The sequence below is a fragment of the Hemitrygon akajei genome, chromosome 16 (assembly GCF_048418815.1).
Source record: "Hemitrygon akajei chromosome 16, sHemAka1.3, whole genome shotgun sequence".
Taxonomy (NCBI): domain Eukaryota; kingdom Metazoa; phylum Chordata; class Chondrichthyes; order Myliobatiformes; family Dasyatidae; genus Hemitrygon; species Hemitrygon akajei.
Window position 1 is genome coordinate 68,459,946 of NC_133139.1, and position 14,009 is coordinate 68,473,954.

Below are 14,009 nucleotides of genomic sequence, written 5' to 3' on the forward strand. Positions count from 1 at the left end.
CTGCATAGCTCAACATTTCCATTCATCCGTGCACCCATCAAACACAGTCTCTTAAATATCCGTAATTTACCTGCCTCCACCACCACCCCACCAGTGTGTTCCAGGCACTTAACATTCTCCGTATAAAAAAAAACCTACCTTCGACATCTCCCTATACTTTCCTCCAGTCACCTTAAAATTATGCCCTCTTGTCATAGCCACTTCCACATTTTTTTAAAAGTAATACATTATTCCTGCAGGTTTTTGGTAACCAAACTGTTGGTAATCAAATAATTTTAAATAACTTCCTAAGCGGTCACGGTGGGATTTGAGCTCGTGTTTCTAGACCTTTGGATGATTCCTATCCTACTGTAGTCGCTTTACATTTGGTCAGTTCAACCAAATATCACAATTTCCAGTGGCCAGAGAGATGGTGCAAGAGCAGGAGGAAGAACATGGATCTGAGTCTATCTTTTCAAAGCTTTGCCATTACAACTCTTTTCAATATCTCTTGGAGTTATTCTCCTGTTACCAGTAATTAAAGACCCAAAAGCCAATAAAAAGCAACTATTTAACCATCAACATTTACTTACATTATACATCCACTGCCACCGAAATGGGACAGTGAACTTGAGAAGAATTGCGATGATCCTGGTGAAATATATGTAGCAGACAATCTAAACAAGGAAAAATACCAGAAATATTATTAGCATTAGAATTATTAGAAACACGAAGTCTAGAATATGCCAAATGGTACACTGTAGACTGCTGCTCCTCACTGGTCTAGTAGGCTCACTAAACAAGGGTACTTAAACACACAATAGAAACAGGAGTATTCTATGTACTACCTAATGTCTGCTCCACCAAGGTCAGAGGGAGGCTAGCTTTACTTGTCACATGTACATCAACATATACAATGAAATATACTATTTGCTTAAATGGCCACAGTCCAAGATGTGTGAGAGATTGTTGCAAGTGTTGCCGTGCTTTCAGTGGCAACACAGCATGCCCACAACTTACTAGTGCTAACCCATACATCTTCTTTTCAAATGTGGGAGGAAAGCAAAGCGTCTGGAGAAAACCCATAGGAGTTTGTATGTTCTCCTGTGATCATGTGGGTTTCCTCTGGGTGCTCCAGTTTCCTCCCACATTCCAAAGATGCACAGTTCGGGTTGGGTAAGGGAGTTGTGGGCGTGCTACACTGGTGCTGGAAGCATGGACAGTTACGGACTGCCCGTCCCCAGCACTTCCTCAGACTGTTTAGGTCGTTGACGCAAATTGATGTACTTCACAGTGTTCTGATGTACATATGACAAATAGAGCTAATCTTGAAACCTACATGGTTACAGGGAGAACATACAAACTCCTTCCAGACAGTGGTAGAAACTGAACCCCGATCTTTGAATCACTAGTGCTGTCAAGCATTACACTAACCGCTACGCTACCCTGCCAGCCGCTCATCTGATCTTCTGCTTCCATTTTCCTTATTTCAACTCCAATTTCTCATTTCTAAAAAAAAATCAATCTTATCCTTAAAGACCCAGCATCCGAGTATCCAAAGATTCCTGACGTAGATGAAGAAAGTTTTCCTCATCTCAGCACTAAATGGCTGATCCCATGCCCCTAATTCCAACTAGGAAAACCAGTTTGTCAGCCTTCAGCCTCATCAACTCATCCATGACCTCTGTGTTTCAACCGATTACTTCTCATCCTTTCAACACTGGAAAACAGCAACAACCACAGGAGGAAGGGAGAACTGGGCAGTGACAACTAATTTATCAATTGCCTTTAGATACTTAGTTATTTATACTCATCTGGTTAAAGAAATAGATGAGCTTGATTTGTATATCAAAATGTACAGTGAAATGCATTGTTTATGTCAATGATCAACACAGTCCAGGGGCAGCCCACAAGTGTTGCCATTTTTCTGGTGCCGACATGCCAAAACCTTACTAACCCTAACCAGTACGCCTTTGGACTCTGGGAGGGAACCGAAGCACTCGGAGGAAACCCACGCAATCACAGGGAAAATTTAGAAACTCCTTACAGACAATCGTGGGAATTGAACCCTGATCTTAAAAATAGGTCTGTAAATAGTTATGCTAACCACTACATTACTGAGTCATCTGGCTGGAGAGGAGGAACCAGAGGCACAGGTTCAGGATTAAAAAATAAATCAGTCATTTCTCTGAATAAATCTGAAGACTGGAAATGTTTGGGATTCTCCATTCCTCAGGACTGTAGGTATTCAGCCACAAAGATAGTTTCAACAGATCTCTGGATTTATGGAATGATGAAATCAGCCAGGAAATTGGGTAAGTACTGGCTGACTCACGATGACGGAGAATGGATAAGGCTCGAGAGCGTGCAACTTTTTCACGATTGTTTATTGTCATTCTTCAATACACGTGTAAAAGAGAATGAAATGATCGCTACTCCGGATCTGATGGAGCAAAGAAAAACAAACATAATATAAAAGCATAAATCACAATGTACAAGTAACCGTACATACATCAACTGACTGTACGCACATAAAGTGACGCTAGGGGATGTGCATGTAGTGTTGGTGGAGGGGTGGGGAGGGAGGGAGGTAGGTCATTGGGTGGAAGTATTGGTGAATAGGGTTAAGGTTACATCTGAAGCTACATCTCACCAACCTCAGCAGAGAGCTACAACACCAGGTCCAAACACTGCCTCTGATGTTGCCGTAACCCTTCTCCCAACACCAATCATTTCTGCTCGCCCTCCAAACCAAAGGTTGCCCACCTGCGTATAAAATACCGGGTTCCTGTTTCTGGGAACAGCCTTCTGTTCTGTTGGACCCCAGCTCAAGAGGCAAACCTCATTCTTACCCAGCAGCAGACAATGTACAGACCTACCATGACGTAGAAGTGCCGGAAGAGTTTCAGCTTTGCCAAATTCATTGCAGCTGCAGATACAAAAAAAAATTAAAATTAGTGCACACAAGTTCTTTTTTCAGCAAAATATTCTCATCTGTTTCTTAAACACAAGAGACTCTGCAGATGCTGAAAATCTTAAGTAACACAAACACAATGCTGAAAGAATTCGGCAAGTCAGGCAACATCTGTAGAGGGGAATAAATAGTTGATATTTCGGGCAGAGATCCTTCATCAGGACTGGAAAGGAGGGGGCATCTTTCTAGTCCTGAAGAAGGGTCTCAGCCCCAAAATTCAAACTGTTTATGCCTGACCTGTTGAGTTCCTCCAACGTTTTGTGTGCTGCTCACCTGTTTCTTGTTTAAACAGAGGGTCAGACCATGTGCATGCCTGTGACTGACAGTTCCATTATGTTGACCAAACATGGTGGGTGGGGCACAGGACCCGTCTACAATATTCAACACCAACATCTAACACCTACAGTCTGGCCCCGGGTTCTGAATGCTTACACCAACAGATGAGCAAGCCTGCCTTATATTATTAGTAACAGTAACCAAAATCCAATGTATGTACTCTCTTTCCACTCTCCACTTTTAGCAATTGTTCTTTCTTAAATGTATTATGTGCTTTTGATTCCATTCGTTCTAATATTGTGGAGGTAGTTACAATATTGGGGTGATGTTTGTGTATTTTCTGACCTTTGGACAACTTGTTTGTTCCCAATATGGCCTGGACTGAGTAATAGTAGTGAGAGTGGGAGGGAGGGACAGTGGAAGGGAAGCTGCTAATTTCCCTTGTAGGGACATTAAGTTTCAGAATACAAATTATTATAATGAAATATAGTTACCTGAATGACAAACTCATTCAAGTTTACCAGGTTTAGAGGGCATGTGCTACGAGGACAGGCTGTTTTCTCTGGGGCAGTGGAGACCAAGAGACCTGATAAAAGCCTACTTGGACATGAGGAAAATGTCCAGGACACATACAGTAGGTGCCTGAAATGTGTAGCCGAGGAGACAGTGGAGGCAAGTACAATGGAGGAATTCAAGACGTTCGTAAACAGGCTCAAGAAAACCCAGAAAATGGAGGGATATAGACTTGTATAAACAGAAGGAATTAGTTTAATAGATTTCCAATTACTGGATTAATTAGTCTGCCACAATTAGTGGGCCAAAGGGCCTGCTCCTGGGTTACCAGTAAAATAGACACAGGGAGGCTGATACCCCTACCTAGTGCCACCGGCTGCGGACATTTAAAATTTTTTTTAGATTTCCAGCATTTTCCTTTTTGTTTTGGATTTTCACTTAAAGGAGTGAGGCTGGGCATTTAGCACAGATGAGAAGACAGATCTTGTCAGACATTTGAAGCACAGTGGATTCCAGCAAATTGGGACCCATCAAGACCAGTACGTTTTGACCCAATTAAGTGGCTGTCTCAATTAGTTGGTTTCATGGAAATAGTTAAAAGGTATTAAAAAGGCAAACTACTGTTTAACTAAGAAACAAAATATTTAAATAAAATACAGATCAAATTAGAACACTACCAATACCTCTACAGTACTATAGTTCCTCATAGTTATTGACGGAGGAATTTATCTGCTGTGTTATTTTGATTAACGGTAAATGAACAAAATCAGCGCACACACCTAGTGCAGATAATGGACTGCCTTCATACAATGCTTCAGATTGCATCTGCCAAATTTTCATTTTCATTATAACATTCAAGGTGACTGTCAATACCTTCAACTTCTTAGCAACTCTTAACTTGTAGTGAAATCATTTCATTTTCACTCCCAGTAGTTTCTAGCATCTCCAAGCCTGAATACTTGAAACCAAAACAGTTCCAAATTGTCTTACTGCTTATTTCTTGCCAAACATCAGTGTCAAAAAGCCCTGCTTTTTGAACCCAAAATACGCAACTATTTAAAAACTGATCACTTTATGCATGGTGTAGTGTCTAATGGCTACGCAAGAGCATGTGACTTTCCTTCGGAGAAAGATTGTCTTGTTTGACGGTATACATGTATATAGTTAAATGACAATAAACTTGACTTGACTGATGCTAGTTTAAAAAAAAATGTTCAGCAACAGTCTCCTGCCTCAATTAAGTAGGATAGTGTCTCAAATAAATGAAGGAGTCCCAGCTATTTTCTCAATTTAGATTTTGTTCTTTAAGAGTTGTCTCAAATAAACAGCTGCCCTGATTAACCATCGGCCCAATCAACAGGAATCCAGTGTATTTACATCAGGAGACTGTGGATACTTGTGAGTGAGTGTATTTGAGACTGTAGTTCCTCAAGAGTCCAAAACTTTCAATCTAAGTGCAAGAGTACATTCTGAGAGAAGGGAGTCAAGTCAGAGAAAGGCATTGAATGCTGGTATGGCCATTAGAGACCATATACCCCCTCCTATACCTATTTATGGCTGTCTTGTGTCAGATGAAGGGTCTCGATTTGAAACATGGACCACCCATTTCCCTCCAATGGGTTCTGATTATTTTTGTGTTGCCCAAGAATGGAGAGAGTCATTCACCAGTGTCCAGGAGGACCCACTTTCCTGTTTTACTGTCGACTTTCATCAGGCTTACCTTTACCATCTGTGCTTGAGGCCTCCTGCAAGTGCCTGATTGACCTGTATAATAGAAGGAGGAACAGAAAGGAAGTTTTAAATTGGTGAATTTCATTTCTTTTATTGAAACAATCAGAATTCCAAATAACCTTCTATGCAAACACCAAATAATATCAGACTTGTTTTTTTTTAAAAAAGCACAAAACCACTCGAGTTAACTTCAGACAAGGTCAAGAATGTTACTAGAACATCACCTATCCCCTTAACAATTCACAGATGGGTCAGGACTTGCTTCCAAAGAACCTGGATGCACAAGTATCCACAAACTCTCTGTGAAATGTCCATGTCAAGCCTTTCCAACACAGGAAGTTTGGAGTCTGATGTCTGTGAATCTGGGGACAAGGTCTGGAGGCAATCTGTCCCGAGGTTGGAGGTCTTGTGTGTTTGAGTGGGTGGTGAGATGGGAAAGGGGCTCACTTTGCTGTTGTCTTGTCCTGTGTGGCTCTGTGGAACATTGTGAGCATGCTATGGTGGTGCCAGAACACATGGCAACACTTGTGGGCTGCCTCCAGCACATCTTCGGGTGCAAATGATACACTTCACTGTTCAGGTGATAAAACCTGACTTCGAAATGAGAGATCCATGGACAGCTCTGTTTCAGTACCAAGCACTGGCCACAAAAATGAGCTCCAGAGCAGTGTCCCATAGTATCTCAGATAAACCCTCAACACTTACCCCCTTGTACTCCAGTAACACAACCACATCAAGTTTTACGAATGGATGTGGGCTGTGCAAGCACTGCATTGTTTATGGTGAAATGTATCATTTGAGTTACCAATCAACACAACCCAAGGATGTGCTGGGGGCAGCCTACAACTGAAATCAAACATTCCACTGCTAGTATAGCATGCCCCCAATGCTTGGCAGATCAAAACAGAACACAACAAAGCAGAACGTACCAAATAAGCCCCATTCCTCCGTCCCACCCACCCACATAGTCCTCCAACCCCAGCACGTGTCTTCTTCAGCCTCCAGCCAGGGTGGAAAGCAGGCACCTGCAGGAAACTGATGCAGTCACAAGGAGCACATGTGAGCTCCAGCTAGACCGTACTGAAGGTCAGGACTGAACCTGGGTGACTGGAGACAAGGCAGTGGCTCAACCAGCTGCATGTCTGCTTTGCCTTTTCTTCAGGTTCTATTCAAAGCACAAAGACAATTAGCATATAAAGGGGAGGATTCCAAGTCAACTTTCCCTAGAACACATTTCTTAATAAAATCAGCTTCTGAAAAACATTGATTATTGCAGTATATACAAAAGAGTTTGTGTTTCAGCTAAGAATCACCAGTAAACCCGAACGAGATTTTCGATGAAGCATCTTTACCCAGAGAATGTGAAACTCTGCTTTGAAAGGTGATAAGTAGATAAAGTGATAAGTAGACCCTTCACCAGGGTCTTAGCCCAAAACATTGGCTGTTTATTACTCTCCATAGATGCTGCCTGACCTGCTGAGTTCCTCCAGTATTTTGTATGTTGCTGCTATGGATTTCCAGCATCTGCAGAATCCCTTGTGTTTATGATAAATAGAAATGCAAATCAGGGATATTATTTGTGTAGAATGGTAAGGTGGCACAAAACACCTTGTTTAGAATACAAATGTGAATTTAAATACAATATGTTGGACCAAATGACTGAATAGAATTTCTGGGGTGTAATTTCTATATACTGTTTTACACCAATGATTTCTTATCTTGTGTTTCTTCAGGGGTGTTTAAGCTGAAGGAAGATTTGTTGGATTTCCACTGTACACTTGGGCACAACTGATGTTGAGTTCCAAGGTAGGAAAATTATGTACACCGCTACCAATTTTCCTCACGTAGGGATCTTTCCTTGTCTGAAAATGAAAATGTAGAAGTACTACATCTCTTTCCATCAAACTAGAGAAATTTGTAAAAATATATTACGAAGAGGAAGACAACTTTGATAAGAAAGTACATAAATGGTTGACTAAGAAATTTGAAAGCTTTGGAATTTGTTTTACAGATTAAATCCATGTGTAAAAGTAGTTATTCAGAGGAGAGCTCAGTTTTGTACACATTCAGCACGCAGCCGTCCACACTGTTACAATACACAGTCTTTCACATTCCCTTGACAAAGCACTGGCTTGTGTTGTGAGAAGGCATTGCGTGAAAACAGGTGACACATTCCAATAGTCAAGTACTCTTACCAAACAACAGGAAACAGGATCGCCCCGCAGCAGATAAGATCTACAAGGAACAGGACTTCCTTCCACAATGCATAGTCAGTCGTTCCCTCTTCTGTTGACTCAATGATAATATAGGCTGTGTTTGCTAGCACCTCAAAAAGACATTTGAAAAAGGCGATTAACTTTCCCATATTTTCCATTTTTTGTCCCTCAATATTATTTTTTTTATTTATAGAAGAGCATTATTTGAGGAATACAAATTCAATAGGTTGAGTTGAATGCCTCTCCTGTCACGTGCAGTTCATCCAAAAACCCTGATTTACACTATACCTGCCGACTACTGGCTCAGTTACTCACAAGACTTGAAATCCTTCCTTGCAAGGTGGACTTTTCCCATGTTAGATCACATCTTTTACCCCCATTTGCAAACTTGCCATTGTTCTTACCATAAATCAGAGACACCAGAGATTCTGCAGATGCTGGCAATCTTAAGCAACACACACACTCAAGTATTGGAGGAACTCGGCAGGTCAGGCAGGACCTACAGAGGGGAATGTTTCGGGCCAAGGCTCTTTATCAGATGAAGGATATCACCCCAAAATGTTGACTGTTCACTTCATCGATGCTGAGTTCCTCCAGCACTTTGTGTGTGTTGTTCAAGATTTCCAGCATTTACAGGCTCTCTCGTGTCTTTTGAGTTGCGGAGACAGGAAGGACAGAGGTTTTGGTTGCTTCAATGTCCCGGAGAGATACAGCACGATAACAGGCCCTTCAGGGCCGTGGTGTACCACTCAATTACACCCTTTCGATCTACTAATCTTAATGCTTTTGGAACGTGGGAGGAAACCGAAGCACCTAGAGGAACCCCATGTGGTCTCGGGGAGTACGGACAAATTCCTTACAGACAGTGGTGGGAACTGAGTCCAGGTCGCTGGTGCTGTTATAGCGATACACTGTCCACAGCATTACCATGCCTCTTCAAAACACCACGGTGGGATTTGAACTCAACACTTTGCTGTGCACAGAGAGGGTGATGGGGAAAATAAAGCAATGGGAGGAAACTGAGGTCAACAAGTCCTACAGTGGGGCCTCCATCTCACAGAACCTAGTAAGACGGGCAGCATCTGACATCCTCTTGGCAATGGCCTGCTGATGCTGTGTGTCTAGATTACTGCAGGGAGAATTTACAGCTAGAAATACAAGGATGCAAATACTACCAAAAGACAAACAGAACTCTTGAGAAAAGATAGTAGGGATGGCTTGGAGGTTTTTATAATTATGAAAAGTATTGGTTGTGTGGATAGAGAGAGAACGTTTCTGCCTAGTATCAGCGTAACTGGAGGCCATCAATGTAAGACAGCCATCAAGAAATCCGAAGCAACTTAAGGGACCTCTATATCCAAGGAGAACATGTTGGAATTGACAAACTTATGCCCACAGGGAGTGGTTGAGGTGAATAAAGCAGATGCTTTTAAGGGGAGTTTCAACAAACTTGTTGAGGAAGTGAATAGAAGGCTATCCTGATAGATTTAGATAAGGAAAGATGGAAGGAAGCTCAAGTGAAATACAAATGCCAGCATTGATTAGTTGGGCTGAATGGCCCATTAACATGCTAACCTGCGACATTGAGTGCCATTTTGATAAAGCACTCAAGCGTGTGAGGAACAAACAAAAATATATGAAAGAGTTGAGCTATTTTGCTTACAAGCTCCCATAAATACTAATCACTTAACGATTAGATTAATGATAATTAATGGATAATCTACACCAAGGACATGCCAAGGAAGAATTTTGAAAATCAATTTTGATTGGTAAAGGGGTTACGGGTTACAGAGAGAAGGCAGGTAAATGGAGTTGCTATGATTTAATCGTGGAGCAGACTCAATGGACTAAATGGCCTAACTCTGGTCCTATATCTTGTGGTCTTATGAAATGCAGTCAAAGGGATACAGCATAGAAGTAGGCCCTTTAGTCCATAGATTTTGTGCTGGCCACCAACCACCAAGTTTACACTAGTCCCATTTTTATTTAACATTCTCCATACATTCTTATCAACCCCCCTCCCCAAACACAGTGGGCAGTAAACTACTAACCCACATAGTGCCCAGGTACTATGAGGCAGCAGTTCAACTAGCTGCATCATAGAGGTGGGAAAATTAATTACTCTTGTGTTATTTAATAATTCTAAATTAAGTCATGAATTAATTTTACCAACATGTATTATTAAAGGTCAGCGCAGTCCTCGGAAGCAAGTACAAATAAAAGTAACACTAATTTTCACTCTTTCATTACCTGGAGGGGGATCACAATCATGAATATCTTTTTGTCTTTGTCTGACAAAATGTACTTCACAAATGCCCAGCCTGTGCCGATCAGAGCCAAAGTAATGAACAGTAAGGCACCTTTCAACCTATGGAACAAGTCAGGATAAGGATTGTTAAGATGAGAAACAGCTTGCTCCTCCCCCAGGCCATGAGACAACTGAACCATCTCCCAGGTCTTATCACGTAAGAAGCACCAGAAGCGTTAACAATGTTTACCTTTCAAACTTTTATCGTAAATGCACCTTATGATAAATGTCGATCTTCTAGAATATATTTTATTATTTGTTTATTTGTGGAATTATTACATTGTGTTGTGTTTGAGTTATTGCATTGTGTTGTGCACCTTGGACTGGAGAAATATGGTTTTGTTTGGTGGTACATGGTAGCATGCAGAAGTTTGGGTACCCCTGGTCAAAATTTCTGTTACTGTGAATAGTTAAGTGAGCAGAAGATGAACTGATCTCTAAAAGTCACAAAATTAAAGATGAAACTTTCTTTTCAACATTTTAAGCAAGATTAGTGTATTATTTTTGTTCTCTACAATTTTAGAGTAAAAAAAGGAAAGGAACACCATGCAAAAGTTTGGGCACCCTAAGAGATTTGAGCTCTCAGATAACTTTTACCAAGGTCTCAGACCTTAATTAGCTTGTTAGGGTTGTTCACAGTCATCGTTAGGAAGGGCCAGATGATGCAAGTTTCAAAGCTTTATAAATACCCTGACTCCTCAAACCTTGTCCCAACAATCAGCAGCCATGGGCTCCTCTAAGCAGCTGCCTAACACTCTAATAATTAAAATAAATGATGCCCACAAAGCAGGAGAAGGCTATAAGAAGATAGCAAAGTGTTTTCAGGTAGCCATTTCCTCAGTTTGTAATGTCGTTAAGAAATGTCAGTTGACAGGAATGGTGGAGGTCAAGTTGAGGTCTGGAAGACCAAGAAAACTTTCTGAGAGAACTGCTCGTAGGATTTCTAGAAAGGGAAATCAAAACCCCCGTTTGACTGCAAAAGACCTTCAGGAAGAATTAGCAACTCTGGAGTGGTGGTGCACTGTTCTACTGTGCAGCGACACCTGCGCAAATATGACCTTCATGGAAGAGTCATCAGAAAACCTTTCCTGTGTCCTCACCATAAAATTCGGCGTCAGAAGTTTGCAAAGGAACATCCAAACAAGCCTGATGTGTTTTGGAAACAAGTCCTGTGGACTGCTGAAGTTAAAATAAAACTTTTTGGCCGCAATGAGCAAAGGTACGTTTGGAGAAAAAAGGGTGCAGAATTTCATGAAAAGAACACCCCTCCAACTGTTAAGCACGGGAGTGGATCGATCATGCTTTGAGCTTCTGTTGCAGCCAGTGGCAAGTGGAACATTTCACTGGTAAAGGGAAGAATTAATTCAATTAAATACCTGCAAATTCTGGAAGCAAACATCACACTGTCTGTAGAAAAGCTGAAGATGAAAAGAGGATGGCTTCTACAACAGCATAATGATCCTAAACACACCTCAAAATCACAATGGACTACCTCAAGAGGCGCAAGCCTCACAGTGCCCCGACCTAAACATCATCGAAAATCTGTGGATAGACCTCAGAAGAGCAGTGCATGCAAGACGGCCCAAGAATCTCACAGAACTAGAAGCCTTTTGCAAGGAAGAATCGGGGAAAATCCCCCAAACAAGAATTGGAAGACTCTTAGCTGGCTACAGAAAGCGTTTAGAAGCTGTGATACTTGCCAAAGGGGGTGTTACTAAGTACTGACCATGCAGGATGCCCAATCTTTTGCTTTGAGCCTTTTTCCTTTTTTGTTATTTTTGAAATTGTAAAAGATGGAAATAAAAAAGTAATCTTGCTTAAAATATTAAAGATATGTGTCATCTTTAACTTTATGCCTTTTGGAAATCAGGTCAGCTTTTACTCGCTTAGCTATTCACAGTAACAGCAATTTTGACCAGGGGTGCCCAAACTTTTGCATGCCACTGTACATGTACATGGTTGAATGACAATAAACTTAAACTTGAATCTGGGAATGTTTAGGCCAGATTGTCACAATTTCTTTAAGACTGAAGTTCTTTCAGTGGACAAATCAGGGAGCTTGAAGGCACACATTTAACAATTTAGGAACAGCTACTACCCCTCTGCCACAAGGTTCCTGAATGAACAATTAACCAATAAACACTATTGCGCTTTCTCAAACAAGTGAGAATATGTTGATGCTGGAAATCCAAGCAACAAACGCAAAATGTTGGAGCAATGCAGCAGGCCAGGCAGCATCTAAAGAGTAAGCAGTCAACACTTCCGGTCAAGACCCTAGACTCCCGACCTGAAACGCTGTTTACTCTTTTACCACAGATGCTGCCTGGCCTGCTGAGTTCCTCCAGCATTTTGTGTGTGCGTTGACTGCACTTCCTGCTGTTTTTTTGCACTAGGTTTTTTTTTATACATAGTTCTTATTGTAACTTGAGTTTTTTTAATGTATTGAACATTGCAAAATAACAAATTTCATGACATACTGTATGTCAGTGATAACAAAACTGATTCTGAGTTAAACATTAGTTTTAAGCTCAGGACCCAAGATGCCTCAAGGTACTTTATGACCCCAGCCCCCTCCTTTGTGAGAATCGCAAGAGCCCTAGTGAAGGGGGGGGGGTCAATGACCCAAGAGAAGAGAAAGATACGTGCGGTGTTCCTCGTTCACGGCGAGGCAAAAGCTGGCGACTGTGGTCATTGTCTCGTGGAGACCCCTTTGTGAATTGGGAACTGTACTACGTGTATACCCTCAGGGCAATGTGGGTGGAGAGATGGAGAGAGATTGCATCATCCCAACCTGATTGACATCTGAGACCCCGTGAGTTCAGATAAAAGAGGGGTTGTAAAGACGGCCCCCCAGACGCACCAGAAGACACGCTAGAAATCCTGCGACAGCATTTAATAGTGACAGCCGGTGGTGGGGTTCATGTGCGTCTTTTCCTTGCCTGGGATTGGCGACCTCACCACGGAAGAATGGCTTAGCTACAGGAGAGGCCACAAGTGAGCGTCCATTCCCCAACGAGACTCCGACGGATCGAACTCATAAAGGTTGGAAAAACCCGCCAGGTAACTGTTCCATTCAATCTCTATCTCTCTCTCTCTAACAAAAGTGCACCACCGCGACACCACAAAAGACGGCAGCTGGTGGAACTGCAGTGACCGCAAGAGACTTTTAGATATACAGCGGACAATATATACATTACCCCTAGACAACGATAGAGCTTATTTCTTATTGATTATTACTATACCTGCGCTTTAGATTGAGTATTGACGACGTATGTTATCTGAATGTTTGTATTAACCTTACTTTTGTGCCCCTTTATAAAATAAAACGTTTAAAAATGGTACCATCAGACTTCAGCGGACCTCTCTATCTTTGCTGTTAAGTGATCCAGTTACGGGATACGTAACAACAGCAACCGAAGAATCTTTAGAGCATTATCACTGTTATTATATATGAAAGAGTTTAGCCATTCTGTTTATAAACTCCCATAAATACCAATCACAACAAATTGAACGACGATAAATAATGGATAAATGAGCACCAAAGAGAACCATACTGATCTTCTTCTAAGCCGTCCATCTGAAAGATTGGAGAGGGCACAAGTCCTCTGTGTTTCACAAAGGTCACAAGTGAAATGCAACATCTCTGATAATACCAAATGCTGCATTTGTATTAGTCCAGGACTTGTGAAGTTTATGGAATGGGGTTTGGACACAGACCTTTTAAACTAGGAGAGAATGTTGCCCCAACCATTAAGTCTAAAGTACTGTAGGATTTCAGCAGGATAGTAAACATGTGGCTGTGCAGTTCTCACTGTTCCACAGAAGACAGTACTAGAATTCCCACAGGGAAAATCTTAGCTGCACTGGAACCAGCTTGTCTTTATATGTATGAGTGAGAGAACTGGTACAATGCTGAGAACTTTAGAGCAATGCTTATAAAATCGAGATCAACTATCCATGCCAAAACCAAAAGGGAAGGCGCTTGGGCTTCTGGTGCATAGAAAATATGGAA

General features: G+C 41.6%; 2 protein-coding genes across 6 annotated transcripts in view; one reads left to right on the forward strand and one right to left on the reverse strand.

Annotated features, from left to right (window-relative positions):
* Positions 1-12,629, forward strand: part of rdh8a (retinol dehydrogenase 8a) — a 96,365-nt gene extending 83,736 nt beyond the window's left edge. The window contains exons 8-9 of the mRNA XM_073069106.1: positions 7,207-7,279; positions 12,518-12,629. Coding sequence (XP_072925207.1) covers positions 7,207-7,216 — 10 coding nt within the window. The 3' untranslated portion in view covers positions 7,217-7,279; positions 12,518-12,629. The remainder of the gene's footprint in view (positions 1-7,206; positions 7,280-12,517) is intronic.
* Positions 1-14,009, reverse strand: part of gpr108 (G protein-coupled receptor 108) — a 94,944-nt gene that overhangs the window by 18,544 nt on the left and 62,391 nt on the right. For all 5 annotated transcript variants that reach the window (XM_073069101.1, XM_073069100.1, XM_073069099.1 and 2 more), the window contains exons 12-16: positions 9,940-10,057; positions 7,669-7,799; positions 5,463-5,506; positions 2,859-2,908; positions 573-656 (exon numbers count right to left, since the gene is read on the reverse strand). In XM_073069101.1, coding sequence (XP_072925202.1) covers positions 573-656; positions 2,859-2,908; positions 5,463-5,506; positions 7,669-7,799; positions 9,940-10,057 — 427 coding nt within the window. The remainder of the gene's footprint in view (positions 1-572; positions 657-2,858; positions 2,909-5,462; positions 5,507-7,668; positions 7,800-9,939; positions 10,058-14,009) is intronic.